General features: G+C 34.7%; 2 protein-coding genes across 2 annotated transcripts; one reads left to right on the plus strand and one right to left on the minus strand.

Annotated features, from left to right (window-relative positions):
* The first annotated feature begins 112 nt into the window (after nucleotides 1-112).
* Nucleotides 113-3,812, plus strand: LOC114187832 (putative methyltransferase At1g29790). The gene is made up of 2 exons (XM_028076209.1): nucleotides 113-2,853; nucleotides 3,600-3,812. The coding sequence occupies exon 1, from the start codon at nucleotides 1,530-1,532 to the stop codon at nucleotides 2,850-2,852; it is 1,323 nt and encodes a 440-aa protein (XP_027932010.1). The 5' UTR covers nucleotides 113-1,529; the 3' UTR covers nucleotide 2,853; nucleotides 3,600-3,812.
* LOC114187831 (leucine-rich repeat receptor protein kinase HPCA1-like) lies at nucleotides 3,246-13,121 on the minus strand. Its single transcript, XM_028076208.2, has 19 exons — nucleotides 12,832-13,121; nucleotides 12,477-12,591; nucleotides 12,338-12,409; nucleotides 12,054-12,128; nucleotides 11,863-11,934; nucleotides 11,587-11,748; nucleotides 11,418-11,492; nucleotides 10,982-11,053; nucleotides 10,812-10,883; nucleotides 10,613-10,681; nucleotides 10,420-10,494; nucleotides 10,255-10,326; nucleotides 9,983-10,120; nucleotides 9,356-9,804; nucleotides 9,112-9,270; nucleotides 8,893-9,029; nucleotides 8,094-8,313; nucleotides 4,365-4,597; nucleotides 3,246-4,038 (listed from the first exon to the last, which is right to left on the minus strand). The coding sequence occupies exons 1-19, from the start codon at nucleotides 12,911-12,913 to the stop codon at nucleotides 3,550-3,552; spliced, it is 2,838 nt and encodes a 945-aa protein (XP_027932009.1). The 5' UTR covers nucleotides 12,914-13,121; the 3' UTR covers nucleotides 3,246-3,549.
* Nucleotides 13,122-15,620: the final 2,499 nt, after the last annotated feature.

Genomic DNA, 15,620 nt, shown 5'->3' on the forward strand with positions numbered 1-15,620 from the left:
CGATCATATGAAATTCAACAGGATTCTGGTTTTAGCAATATGATAATATAAAAGGGCAACATTATATAATCAGTCTTTTTATTTGACCGAAGAAGTATTATGCAAGAGAAAGATTATACATGAAGTCAAATCTACTTCTAAAGTGAAATAGTTTATAAAGAATCTGGGAATCTGGGAGTCATTTTCCACTTGCAAGTTTTCGAAACATTTGCAAGATGAGAATGACCATGTAAACAATAGTAATAATAGTCTAGATAATCCCCAGTGGAAAAGTTGTAAGACGTAGCTTGTGGTTGAAATGTTCCATACTTTGTAATTTATGTTGCAGTCTCCCATTTTTTGATATTTGCATGTTGACTAAGGAGGTCTCATAAATGCAATTTCCATTGATTACGGTGAAGTCCTTATCAGCACTTTTAATATTTAAACCATTAAACTAGAGGGGCTTTGTAGGCGTTCACCTCTAATCTTGAATCATAATTCCGTTAAATCAAGTTGCTATTCATATATGAAAACGATAGTTAGTTTGTCATAGGCTTTTACTATGCTCATGTATATACGAATAAAAGCATACTGTCAAATTATAAAATTTTTGCGTACAAAAACGACTGTGTAGAATGCTAAGATAAAATTGAATTCACTGTTGCTTTTAGACCCTGTTCTCGTCAATAATGGCTCCAGCTAATAATAAGAATAAATTGATGGAAGTATTTTTGTATAACGTTGAAGGCAAAGAAGGAAAATTCAGGGGAACAAAACGCTGTTTTTTTATTATGTAGTAATTCTAATTGTAATTATAATAATAATATAGTAAAAAGGAAAGAACCCCTCTTTCGTTCATTCGACTGATTGAACTGCAAACTGAAATTGGTTCGAAGAAAATATAAAAGAAGCATATTGTAGATCATTGTTAAGACCAGTAAAACATATGCAAAAGGGGACAACCTCCCATCCTTTATTGTTTGACAGAAGAAAGAACAAAGACATTGGAACAACTTATATTTCCAAAACGAAGTTCAAAAACCTTTCTTGATAACCATTTTTGAGAACATGCTAACTTGCAATGAATTCTTCATAAAACTTTGGTAATGAACTCAGAAATAAACAACTCAACCAAGGAGAAATAATATATAATAGGAAACGACATCTGCGATCAAATCTTTCGAGCAACCAAATTATCTGTTAAAATGTGTTTAGTAATGTGGCGTTGATATCGAATTCCAGGCCACAAAAAATGAGCTTGTGGGCGAGATCCGCAGATGGTGGTAAAGTAACAAGAACACGCAGGGGCTACAATTTCCCTACCATTAAGGGTCAAATCACGAGGCAGGTTTTAGTATTTACATTCCTAGAACGTCCACTCCGGCGCTTCACAATGACCAATGTTCATGTTCCACTGCTACAAACATGTACAGAACGTGGAACTATTTTCCCACCTTGGATCTGCATATCATTAAATTCCCTCCTTAAATTACACAAATTATTTGTTCACTTGCACATCTTTTTGTTCCTTTCTCTTCTAAGCCATTATGGGAAACGAAGCTCATGACCAACAATACTCAAAAAAGTTGCAAGCATTTGCTCACAGCCAAAAGCACAAGCTGAAGCCTATTATGCTACTCATACTCACCAACCTTGCCACCATTTACATCTTCACTGGTCCATTTAGTTTCTTGTACCACTCCTATACAAGTCCTGGTGACTCAAACTCTATCTTGCAGGAACTCAACTCCACCAAAGCTCAACTTGCTGCCACTCACTCACTCTTGTCTGAACTGCACCACAGACTCAACTCCTCTAACTTACTTGTCCAGGCACTGCTTATCGACCTTACGCGTCAACAAGAAAAGCAATCCAACAGTGCTGATCAGAATCAAGTGAGTAGGAAGTTATGGAATGATGAGCTTAGTTTTGCACTTGGCCCTCACAAGCTCCCTTTTGGGTACTCACCAATGATAGGGTCAGATGAGATTCACACACCTGTTGCAGCATTCTGCATGCAGCTCCATGAGGAGTTAAACCGATATATGAAGTATGAGATTGGAGGGGAGTGCCCTATGGATTATGAGCTTGCACAAAGGCTCATGCTCAAAGGGTGTGAGCCTCTCCCTCGTAGGAGATGCCACCCCAAGTCTCCTGCAAATTATGTGGAGCCAACACCTTTGCCTGAGAGCCTCTGGTCAACCCCACCAGACACCAGCATTGTATGGGAGGCTTATGCTTGTAAAAGTTATCAGTGCCTTGTTGACAGAAAGAACAAGCCTGGCTCATACAACTGCAAGAGTTGCTTTGATTTACAAGGGGAAGAGAGGAGTAGGTGGATCTTTGATGATGGTGGACTTGGTTTTGGAATAGACCAAGTTCTTGCAACCAAAGCTGCAGGGACAATTCGAATTGGACTTGACATTGGTGGTGGAACAGGAACTTTTGCTGCAAGGATGAGGGAAAGGAATGTGATCATCATCACTAGCACACTGGATTTGGATGGTCCTTTCAACAACGTCATTGCATCAAGGGGTTTGGTACCGATGCATATTAGCATCTCTCAAAGGTTTCCATTCTCTGACAACACACTGGACATTGTACACTCCATGGATGTGTTGAGTAATTGGATACCAGACACAATTCTTGAGTTTGTACTATTCGATATATACAGGGTGTTGAGGCCAGGTGGTCTGTTCTGGCTTGATCATTTCTTTTGCTTTGCGTCACAACTCAATAAAACTTACGTGCCTATGTTGGATCGAATTGGATTCAATAGATTGAGGTGGCACGTTGGAACCAAACTTCATGGTGGGGCTCACAAGAATGTGTTGTACATTTCATCCCTAATGGAGAAACCAATGACTTGAGGTAAGTGTATGAATGCATAAGATTACTTAGGGAAGTTTTTCTTTTATCACCTTGCGAGAAAATGTTAAGATCTTGACTAGAATGGAAGTTCTTCTAAATTTATATTGTACTGTTATCAAGATAACTAGTACTTCACTCCTACCAATTTCTTGCACTTGTGGTGACTGTAGTGAGTTTCATAATCTTCCAACCAAATTATGAGCAACCAGGACAATAGAACTGATTAATGACGATAAAGGTTTTGATACTTGGTGGCTAAGTACTGCAGGTTTTATTTTTGTTGAACTGAGACATTATCAAGAAAACATGTGGTGCCACTTATTTACAAATTAAGTAAATATTCTTTATTAGAAGTAAATTTTATGCATCCATTGATTAGATTACAGATGGTGTAAAAGAAAAGCCATTGAAATCATTCATAAATTGACAAACAAACCACGCCCATATACAAAAAAAAGGGTCTATATTCGTATGCTCCATATCCGAACCTATATTCTTTCTACATTTCACATCTTTAGAGGGAGAGAGAAGGAAAATAAATGATCTAAAAAGGAAACATGAACCATGATACAGACTTATACTTTGAAGCTAATAACTACCACAAACTCTAATTCTAAATTTCTACTTTACTTTTTTGGCCTAGAAATGCTAATAAACAAACGCGTCTTGACTTCAATCTTGAGAAAAATACTTAACTTAACTATGCTCACTTGTTGAATACAAATTTTCTGCACTTGAAACAACAGATTCATTGCTGTAAAGGTGGTCTTGTTGGGAACTCACTATACTCACCTCATGAAATCTATGACTGGATGAAGAGGATGCCGCTAATTCAGATGTTAGGTTCAAACCGAGAGATCGCAACATTTCTTCAATTTCTTTAACCACTTCACTCATTGTGGGCCTGTCGACTCCTGAATCTTGAAGACACTCCATTGCAAGGTCAACAAACTTCTCAAAACCCTGCAGTGTTGATCCTGAACAAATGGCTGGATCAATAATTTCGTGAAGACCATACAAGTCTTTTGTCTTATCTATTGTATTCCTGACCACTTTCACAATGTATTTCCCTCGTTCTATTGGCCTTTTTGCAGTAATTAGCTCCAGCACTAGCACTCCAAAACTATAAACATCACTCTTTTCAGTCAACCGCTGACTAGTATAATAATCTGGATCCAAGTAGCCCTGCATCAACAAATTGAACTCATTCTCATCAGTCATCACTAAAGTTCAATGAGATCTTCTTCAAGGAAAAAGATTTTAAACTAGATTTTGCTCCAGACAGATGATGTGTTTTCCATGTCTTGGTATGTGTTGCACTAAGAGCTTAGATGCTTACATAAACTCATGAGAATTCTCAATTCAGAAAAAAATTACATTAAAATTATTTTAAAACTCTGCAAAAGCATGCAATAAATGATATTCTACCTGCATGTATTTGAAAACTTTCAATCAGTTATTTGGCTGCTTATTTTATAGCAAAAACTCGTAGAAGATATATATTTACAAACCATTGTTCCTTTAACTTGAGTGGTAACATGATCATCATCATCTAAGATGGACTTAGAGAGACCGAAATCAGAGACTTTAGCATTATAGTTCTCATCTAGCAAAATGTTGTTTGACTTGATGTCCCTGTGTATAATAGGGGGATCAGCATGTTCGTGAAGATAAGCCAAACCCCTGGCAGTACCAAGGGCTACTTTCAGCCTTCTGCTCCAGCTCAACGTGATTCCACGTTTCCCTGCATATATCATATGATTGTTATTACTATTGGGTATCAGACCAGCAGCACAAACACTCAACTAAAATAGAGATGAGAAAAATAACACCGACAATAAGCAAGTCAAAATCAACTCACCAATATACTCAAATCCTATCCCTAGTGACTTTGAGCCTATAATAACCCATCAAGTTTCAATTCCTTGAATCCTTAACAAGCAACCATGCATTAAGTTCAAGAGTGTTAAGATTACTAATGAATCATGTTCTATTCCTAGATACAAGCTCTATTAGGTATTTAATTTTAGTTCTAGGTTCAAAAGAGATTTTTCAACACCTCCAGAATCACAAATCATGCATGGATGTCCAAACCAAAGCAAGCATTAAGCTTGGAATTCAAATACTAACATTGAAATGAAAAAACCTATGTATTAACAACACAAATTACACAAGAATTCAGTTTATTACATCTAATATCAACAATTAGGATTAGCTCTCCATGGTGGAGAACCTAACATTTACAATTAGAAGGGGAAAAAATGGAAACCAAAAAGAAGATGCAAATCCTCTCCCAAGGTTCTTGGTAGCCACTCCATGCTCCAATTGCGCCTTTCATTTACATTTCCATCTCCCAATCGCAACCCATCTTCCTCTCCAACCCCAAAAGGGGGAAAAACCACTATGAATGGAGGAGAAGACCCAAGGAGGAGTGGGAGAGTTTCCCAACACCCCTAGCAACTTCCAAAAGGCTCTCCAAGCATCCCAAAAGTGTTTCTCTATCGTGCAAAATGAGAAATCTCCAAAACCCTCGCGAGAAACATGTTTAAATATCCATTTTCGACATATCAACATTGTCACCGCCTGGCGCCATCTCAGTAAAATTGTGAAACAGGCAACTCCAGGGAGTCACCGCTTGGCGGCATTCCTCCACCGCCAAGCGCCGCTGGCCACTGCCTAATCACCGCCCGACGGTAGGTTTTACAAATTGAATGGCGCTCAACCCCACTTTTTCACCACTCAGCCTTGCGGGCGCTCAGCCTCACTTGCCACCGCTTAGCCTTGTGAGCGCTCAGCCTCACTTTCCACCGCTCAACCTTGTGCAATTTAACAACATACTGTACTTGAAGCATTGGGCGTGATTCCGGTGGCGCTCGACGCGAGTATTTACTTCAAATTGATCTTTTCTTTTCCAAAACATGCTCCCTCGAGTTCTTATTTGTTTTCTTCTGCCACAAATGCTTCCTATTAACTTATTTAACCCTCTCAAAATAGAGATTATAGGTAAAACCATCATAAAATAACTAAAATACAAAATCGTACAAAATACATTAAACTTGAAAATATAACAAGATAAAAACTAGAAAAAGAGTTGATTTATTCATGAAAATAAACACGCAAAAATAGGTAAAAATTGACGTTATCAGGAACTCACAGGCGGTACCCCTTCACATTGTCAGCATAGCCCAAACACTTAATTTTCCCTAGTTTCCAGTTCTACTCAAGCTTTGGATTCCTTGAACTGGTAACAACACATTTGACTTCCTCTTGACATAGTACACCCACGATCTTTTGGAGTAAACTTTGATCCTCCTAGGGATAACTCCGGTGATTCCTTCACATCAGAATGAACCAAGTCTTCTTGTGTTTTCTTTTTCTAGTAGTCAAAAATCTTCGATCTATGTTTGTTGGCTTATCACACAGTGCTCACTGCTCACGTAGAGGTAAAATAACCTTCTTGAGCCCGAGTAAGAGATTACGTTCCGCCTAGATTTGCAAACTTGGCTCTGACTTATACCCAAGTCTACGATGTCACATCAACACCACTTCTTCTTGACTTGTCGATGCAACCATTGCATTAGCTTCCTACAACGTATCTCCCATAAGCACATACACATCTGCCATGATCTTCTGAGCTTTCATGACTTACCAAATCTCCTCTCTTCTTCACAGAATACCTCCATCCTCCAAGGTACTTGCCATACAACCTTGTGAGGTTGATGCCTCAAAGTTCTTTCCTCCATTCTTCCCGTGTCGACAATCTTTCTTGTCATGTTCTCTCTTGCCACAATGGTAGCATTTGAGATGCTTCTTACTTTGAGATCTATCATGAGACTGACTCCCATTAGATCCAAACTCTGTTGATCTACCTCTCATCATCACCAAAGCCTGCGTTTGGTTTGAACTTTCCATCATATCTACTATGTTTCTTCACCTGGATTCTTCTTTAAGAATTGCTTCGGCGACATCCTCAAAGTGTAGACGACCTTCAATATTATTATTTGTAATATTGATGATGAGTTGATCATAAGAGTCAGGTAAACTCTACAATAGAAGCTCCATGCGTTCATTTTCAACTATGTTGAAATTTGTCGCTGATAGTTGGGCAAACAAAGTGTTCAAGTGGTTGATGTGGCCTGTCACCATCGTGGACTCACTCATTCAAAGAGTGTAGAGTTTCCTCTTCAAGAATGTTATCATGTGAAGAGACTTTGCCTCATAATTTTATGATGGCATCCCTCTTCAAGAATATTCTTGTGTGAAGAGATTTCGCCTCATATAATTTTATGAGGGCATCCCAAATCTCCTTTGCTATGTCTTTGTCTACCACATTGGATACTACCGAATCTGCCATTGCTAAGTACAAATTCACAATGGTGTTGTTGTCAATTTTTTTCCACTTTTGATCCATCATTTCTGCAGGTTTTCCTTCAATTGCAACTATGCAATTGTCCTTTCTCAAAGTTGCCTTCATCTTTAATTTCCTCCACAACGAGAAATTATTCCCGTTGAACCTCTCCATGTCATATTTTGTGGCCATAGTTTTTGAAACCAACTTATGCCCAAGCCCATGCGGGTTTTCCTTCAATTGCAACTATGCAATTGTCCTTTCTCAAAGTTGCCTTCATCTTTAATTTCCTCCACAACGAGAAATTATTCCGTTGAACCTCTCCATGCCATATTTTGTGGCCATAGTTTTTTAAACCAACTTATGCCCAAGCCCATGCCCCGTTGAAAGAAGAGAATAGAAAATGGGATGTGTGGTGTGTTAAATGGGGGGGAGGGGTGGGGGGGGGGGGGGCATGTGGTTTCTTTTATAACTACCAAGCCATGCCCCCAAGGATGTTCCCACCTATGTGGGACATCTTTCTTCAAATTACTTATAAGGTACATTAGATACCGAGTTATGAATTTGACATATGTTATTTAAGCAATCATTTACAGATTTGAATATAATATTTATAAGAATAGAAACACTGGAACTTGGATTTGAGTAAGTTAATTATTATTTCAGAAGCAGATATAGTTTAGTGCCTTGTCAATGTCCTCTGGATGAAGCTTAGGAAACATGAATAGTGAGCACTGGCCAAAAGATGAATGTATGTAATGCAGGGAAAATATTCCATACTAATAATACTCATATAATATGTGATGTAACTAATAAACTGGATATATATATATATATATATATATATATATATATATATATATATATATATATATATATATATTATACGTACATGTGAGAGCATCCTTCAAAGTTCCATTAGGAACGAACTCGTAAACCAGCATTTGTTCTTCGTGTTCAAAGCAGAATCCCACAAGCCTAACCAGATTTTTGTGGTGGACCCGGGAGAGGAGTTCAATTTCAGCTTTGAATTCTTGCGCTCCCTGCTTTGACTCTTTTTGAGCTCGCTTTACGGCTACAACTTGCCCTGTGGGAAGAGTTCCCCGGTAAACCTGTCAACATTTACTTATCAGTTTATTGTTAGAAGTATATAGTTAAATTTCTGTCAATAAATGTATAACACGTTCTTGTTAAATTTGTTGCCAATGAGGGAGTAGCATGTCTCTGTTAGTGGTAGCTTCAAGCTCCATGTGCATGCAATGATTAGAAATGTGGGAGAATTAGAATAAGGAACCATCGGAGGAGATCTTCCACAAATTAATCACTATGTGGCTAATTAACAAAATGTTTAACTCATTGTATTATGAATATTATTGCAATTCAATTGAGTTAACTTATAAAGCATTCACAAATTATTATTTATTAGTATGAGTTAACTTATATGTTTAACTCTCTTATATGTTATAATTTGGTCTAATCTCTAGTCGATGCACGATTTTTAACATTATGGTCTTGTAAATCATACTAGAGCAGTATTATGAAAATAAGTATAGGGTGAGAAGTCTATGACCAGTCATGTATGGTTGCAAGGTTGAACTTTGTTGTTCTCTTAAAAATAGTTCTCACCCATCATTATGTATTTATTCATAACTCGTAGCAGCACATTAAAGTTAACAAGAAACAATAAAGACCTTTCCATAACCCCCTGATCCAACATCATTGGCTTGTGAGAAGTTGTTTGTGTATTTCTGAATTTCCTTAAAAGAGAACTGCCTTGGTGCTTTTAACTGAGGGGTGCCGCAGTTGCTTTTATTGGGATCCCAGTTTCCTGCATTTTTTTTTTGCGTAAATTAATATAAATCAACTTAATTCCATGTGGCTGTTCAGGAATTGAGTTTAGAATTATTTACCGAAAGGATTGCTTCGAGATATTGCTCTTTCTGCCCTTCTCCTCTGGCGGAAAGCATAAAAACCTGCCAGGGCTAATAACAGTAGCAACAAAGAAGAACCTCCAATTGCTACTCCAATAATTATTGCAGAGTTTGATGAATTACTTGACTGCTTAGGTCCTTCATTGTGAGAAGAAGATAGACAAATTAGTGTGAGTATTTCTGTGTCTAGATAATGGGGTGAAAAAGTTAGTAGTATAGTTACCTTCAACATGGTTTCCTGTAATAAAATCAAATGCACTATATGCACTTAGGTTGCGCAGCAAAAAGCTTATATTAGATTTGTCTAGTTGGCTGAAATGATTTTGGTCTAGTGGGAAAATTTGTATGATAAATTCAAAGCCCCGAAATGGATCTTTAGTTGAAGGGATTAGAGAAACTGAATCGACAGGTTGATGATGATATTGAAATTCATGCATTAGAAATTCCTCCAGGGTTGTTGTATTGCTCCATTCAAAATAGGAAGGGGCTCTGCAAGTCCAAGTTCCTGTATATGGATATCCACATTTGCAGTTGGGACTGAGAGTCTGATCCGGGCTGCAGCTACCATGTTGACAGTTATTTTGTTGTTTTGTATCGAAGATATCCAGGTTGGTGCAGTAATCCTCCATAGTTTCTGGTCCTGTTTCTGTGCAAACCGGGTTGTGTGCGAGCCTGCAGACAAAAGTTCCGTCAATATTCAATAGTTAGTAGTTCAGTCATCTAAAAGAGCCAAAAAAGAAAGACCTGTAAATATTGAATCTTATGCTTAAAAAGAGGGCTAAACTTATATTGAGGTGACAAATAAACTATGTACGAAAAAGGCCCAGAATCATTAAAAAGTATGGCTTACATTATCCTGATATGTGGGGGATCATTTGGTTGCTTATAGTCCTGAATTGAATTTGACCTCAAATCTATAAGTTGCAGTTGTTTGCTATAGTTGGTTCCAATATCCAAGGTTCCACCAAGGTGGTTGTTTTTCAGCACACTGTGAATATGTTACATGTCAGGGTATTTGTCATGTATGTTTCTTCAAAAGTGATGAATATGGAACAATTTTACATTTTTTTTTTCTGATAGTGAAGACTGTAAGATGATTAATCATTAAGACAGGTGACTTACACATTCTGTAAATTGGCAAGGCTGAATAAAAAATTCGGAATTGTTCCAACTAGGTACAAATTCTCCATTTGTCTGCCAGTCATCATAAGAGTAAAAATTATTGAAGTGAGGAAACCACATACATGGAGAACTCAAGAGTGAAACAAGTGCAAAACAAAGACATACAATGTTGTTAAACTCTTCAGATTCGAAAGCCACAGTGGAACGTTTGACTCTTCAAAGCTATTATTGCTCAGATCCCTTCAAAATAGATTTTGAAGAATTAATCCATTTGCCACACAAGAAACATTCATTTTGAATAAGAAAGGCTGATTAATAATGTTAGAAAACTTCCACAAACGAACACTTTGTTACTAACAAGTATCTTAGGGAGTTCATCCCAGTAAGGTTTGGCATGGCACCTTCCAGCTTATTGTTGGATAACAACCTGAAAAAAGTAAGAAGTATAAAACCAAAAATCTTTCCGTACAAAGATTGAATTTCCCCAGCTACTGATACCAAAATATGGATAAAGAAGAATAAAACTGTAGTTGGCACATTATAATTTAGGTGCTAACAGGTCTGTGACACTGATAAGGTTGTTGAGGCTCTGAGGCACATGTCCATTCAGTGAATTATTTTCAAAGCGCCTGCTAGCCACAAAAATACATTTAAGCATAAAAGCATCAAGCAAAAATTCTAAAGAAAATTCCTTTTGAAGATTTAATATGGTTATACAGTCACTCACACCACTGTCAAACTCGTAACTAGCCCAAGCGTTTCAGGAATGCTGCCATCTAGATGATTGCTGTGAAAAATCCTGCCAGTAAACGTGTATGAGAATGTGTTAGAAAATGTGTTGTCAACATGTGTTTGCGTGCATGCAGGGTAGATCTATTACTCTCAAGAATTTCTTCCCCAACAACCATTCATCTTCAGAAAATGCACTAGGAAGGAAGACTATGTCTAAAGATGTAAGTGTTTGCATGTCTGTTCATATATTTTCACTTTGGTCACATGAAGTTTCTGACATGTGACAAGTTAATTTTATTGTTTCTCAAGTTTCAACCATATTTCTACACCAGTGAGTGCTCCGTGTACAAATAAATGAAAGAGGGAAACTTTGCATACTGGTTTAATCATATTCAAAGGCTACAAATGATAAATCAAAGGACAACTCTTACACATGTATCAGAGCCATTTTCGAGCTAAAAAGTTTCGGAGGAATTTGTCCTGAAAGCCTATTCTTCCCAAGATGACTGCAGACAATATTACAAATATGTTGGATGCATTCATTGCCTGAAGAAAAATCATTGATAAAGAAAAACTGGAAGCTGGAGAGAATTGATGTACAAGTGCAATGCATTGTATAACATATCAAGACCAGGGGTAGTGTCACTAGATACAGGGATGGATCCATCAAGCTGGTTGTCAGCTAAATCCAGCCAAGTAAGATTTGACAGATTGCCAATAGAAGGTGGAATTAATCCAGCAAAGTTGTTGGAGTTTAAAGATCTGCCATAAGAAGTTTCTGTTTTAGTATTTACCCAAGAATTCAACTTACCACCAAAAGGGTATTATTTGAGTTGTCTTAAAAAAAATAAATGAACAGCAAAAAATAAATCTTACAAGACTTCAAGTTGTTGCAGAGATCCTATTGCATCTGGAATACCACCAGTAAAACCACAACCAACAAGAGTTCTGGAAGATATTGAGAAAGTACCAATGTTTGTGAGAAGTGTTTCACCATCATGAAAGGGTTGTTGCTGTTGGTAAAAGGATTGACATATAAACTTGACAAAAAACCAATACTTCCTTACAATTTCGTTAGCTTCTTCAAGTTTCCAATTTCTCGTGGAAGTGGTCCTGTTAGTCCCCTATTGTATGAGAGATCCCTGGAGAAGGAGAAAACTATTAGGAAACAAACAGTGAGCTATTCATGAAAAAAGGACTCTAAAGAGAATTATGATTCATTTGTAAACTCTTGGCAATCACATAGCCAAACATATTCTCAAGGATTTCGCAAACCTTTTATGATCTTTTTAATCCTTTTGTAAACCAGTTTATTATATATGATTCTCTCAATCTAAATTCAAATGCTTACAGATTATCCAATTCAGAAAGTGATCCAATATCTCCAGAAAGCTGGCCGGTCAAACCAATATCTGTTAATGATCTGCAAAAGTATATATTAATAAAGGAAACAAAGTAAACAAAAGAGAATCAATCAAAAGTAACCTTACATGGAAACCACACGTGAGTATCTGCAGTTAATGCCATACCAACTGCAAGGATCTGAACCCTCCCAGTTTGGAATTTGGCCTTGCCAAGACTCACTCAGAGACTTCAGAACTTCAACTGCATGAGAATTTTACGTTGAAAAGCCAAATTATATATTTCATTCATTGAAGACTTCAATCTTAACACATACAAATATATCCAAACTTTTGAATAAAGTTGGGCATGCATGCCAGAAGGTAAGACTTATATCATACATGTTGAAGGCTTCTCAGTTCTCTCTATTGCATGAAGAATATGATGCATATTTTACCAGTTTCTGAATTTGAAGATGGAAAACATAGTTAAATCATAACTTACGATCTTTGGTAATATCTTGTGCCACTGCAAAGAACAAACAGTTGAAGAAAAGCAACAGTGGTATCAGTATTCTTCCACCCATTATGAATTAACTTGAAGCCAAACTCCAAGTTTTGCCACTTTCATAAGAACATCATAGAGCTGAATAACAAAATTGTGCTCTGTATTATCACACCACTCACCACCTTATCCACTTATAGAAAAGTTAATGACACGAAAAATCGATTTGAAGTTTTCATCTTCTTCTTCCTGTTTTGTCATAAATTCATAACCGAGTCAATGACTTTGATCTTGAAATTGAAATGGCTGCAATATTACACACATGTCGTTATATTGTTTGAAAAGAGAGCACAGATATTATTCATTAAACATGCACTATTTATTACTGTTATTCTTTTCGACAATGATATTTTGATTAGTGTATTTTGACAACTTTTTCTTACAACATGAGGTAACATTCTTTAAGTAATTTTAGAATATTAAGAATGAGAAAATAAAAAAAAATGAAAAATCACTTAAAAAATGCTTCCTAAAATTATAAGAGAAAATTGTCAAAATTTAGTAGTCAAAAAATTATTTTCCAGGTGAAAAATTTGAAAATTTGATAGAAAGATTCAGATAATATATAATTATAATTCATTGATTAAATTAGTGAAGAAAAAGTCACATTTTGTTTTACATAAAGCCATAACGTAATAGTTTATATAATTTATTTGTGTAATTTAATTCCTGTATAGTAATTTCTAACTGACTTAAGGTACAAAAATTCTTATATAGAAAAGTATGGAAGATTTAAGACAGTTAAATTCGCTGATGTAACCACACTGTAATTAATTTGAAAAAATAATGCAAAATTATATATATATATATATATATATATATATATATATATATATATATATATGTATATGTATATGTGTGTGTGAAATTATGTTGTTAAATTAGTTATATTTACATATTTTAAAATATGATAGTATATATCAAAATTATGTGATGTAATTAAATTTTAATAATTTGAAAAATTGTATAAAATTTTGTATGCATGTTGTAATTAAAAAGAATACCAAGTTTAACAATTTATAGAAAGCTCTTAAGGTGTAATTTGATTAATTTTATGTTTGGTGTAAGAGAATTTATTATAATGTAGACTTTTACTTGCTTTTTAAACTTGATAAACTTTTTTTTTTTCAGATCGGGTACCAAATAAATTAATTATTTTATTTAAATTCTTGTTTTATGTGTTTGTTAGATTGTTTCACATGTCAAACAATGAGTCTGACCAACATTAATATTCAATCTTTTCGATTATTTGTATTATACAATTATCATATGATGAAAAATATATGTCGTTTTGATATAAAGGGATAAAAAAAATCTAAAAATACTTCAGGGATTTAAAATTATCTTGGGACTTACTAAATAACTAATTTATCACGTATCTAATTTAAGAGATAAATTTATTGAATACCGAAAGCAAAACTCAATAACTGAAATTTATGTAAAGAAAAGTTCAAATTACTTTTATATATATATTTGCAATTTATTTTTATTTTTATTTGTGTACTTTTAGTTTAGTTCTTATATAGAAACTAAATTAAAAATGTTTGAGCCTCTTTAAACAAGCTTATCCATTATGTGTGTGGTGTTTTGGAAACTGATTGTAATTTTTATTTCATTGGTTACAGATAAATCTGCAATCTAATTTTGATTTATATATATTTAGAGTGGGAGACCATAAAGTCCAAGTCGTCTTCAAAATTTCAAAACCATATAATTGTGATATATTAAAAAAATAAGATGAGGACAATTTTTGTTTCAAAAAGAAAGAAACAATCAAAGGTTGAACCCTAAAGTTAAGCCTATTGTTCTGACCCTTTTAGCCCTAAAAAGAAATTGGGGAATTATAGATTAGGTATTCTAATACTGATTTCAAGTAGAGTTTCACTATAAAATATGCTCCATTTTTATATCATCAGTTTCAGATATAAAACTTTTTTTGGTTAAAAAAAATGTGTAAAAGTGCTAAAATACGGCAAGTAAATTTTGCTTTAATTGATACCCTCTTTAACATATGTAATGCGATTCATCATTTCAAAGAAAGTTGTAACTGTATTATTATAGAAAATAAAACAAATGAACTGTTAACATTATGTAATTATATAATAATTAAGTCATTTTTAATAGTCTGTAAAGTTTTTCTTAGAAAAGACAGTGAGAAGATTCGACAATAATATTATTTTTAATTCAAAACCTTAAAAAATTAATTTTTTTATTGTCTTTTATGTAACTTTTATTCAGTCGAATTTCTAACATAATTAAAGTATATATATATATATATTTATTTATTTTTTTTCTTTTAGTCATCATGATAGTTTGTGCAGCATTATAAATTAGTGACCATGTTGACAAATAGGAATTGGCCGTGACCAAGTCCATTTGATAGAAATTTTGGAAGTGTAAAAAAGTATGGTCATAATAAGATGAGAATTATTATTGTATTCATCACCCCTATGATAACAATGTTTTGTTGTTTGTAATTAAGACAAGAAAATAACGTTTTCAAAAGTCTAAAATTAGAGGGTTGGAAGTGTTAATCAATTAATGGTTTTTGCTTTTAGATTGAAAAATAATATTTTAATACTTAAATTTTGACAATTTTTTTTATAATTTAAAATAATATCTTATAAATATTTTTTTTAAAAAAAAATCAATTAAAAAATATTATTCATAAAAAAATTGTCATAATTTAGTTGTTTAAATTTTTGTTTTAATTAGTTTCAAGTCACTTT

This window comes from Vigna unguiculata, chromosome 6 (assembly GCF_037176805.1).
Source record: "Vigna unguiculata cultivar grain cowpea cultivar isolate G323 ecotype 2 chromosome 6, ASM3717680v1, whole genome shotgun sequence".
Lineage (NCBI taxonomy): Eukaryota > Viridiplantae > Streptophyta > Magnoliopsida > Fabales > Fabaceae > Vigna > Vigna unguiculata.

Excerpts from the sequence above, each read along its gene's own strand:
- LOC114187832 (XM_028076209.1), top strand. The coding sequence starts at position 1,530 with ATGGGAAACGAAGCTCATGACCAACAATACTCAAAAAAGTTGCAAGCA.
- LOC114187831 (XM_028076208.2), bottom strand. The coding sequence starts at position 12,913 with ATGGGTGGAAGAATACTGATACCACTGTTGCTTTTCTTCAACTGTTTG. Across the intron at positions 11,749-11,862 it reads CTGCAACAACTTGAAGTCTT|ATCTTTAAACTCCAACAACT; the intron begins GTAAGATTTATT and ends TTCTTATGGCAG. Across the intron at positions 9,805-9,982 it reads CCCCCACATATCAGGATAAT|GCTCGCACACAACCCGGTTT; the intron begins GTAAGCCATACT and ends TTTTGTCTGCAG.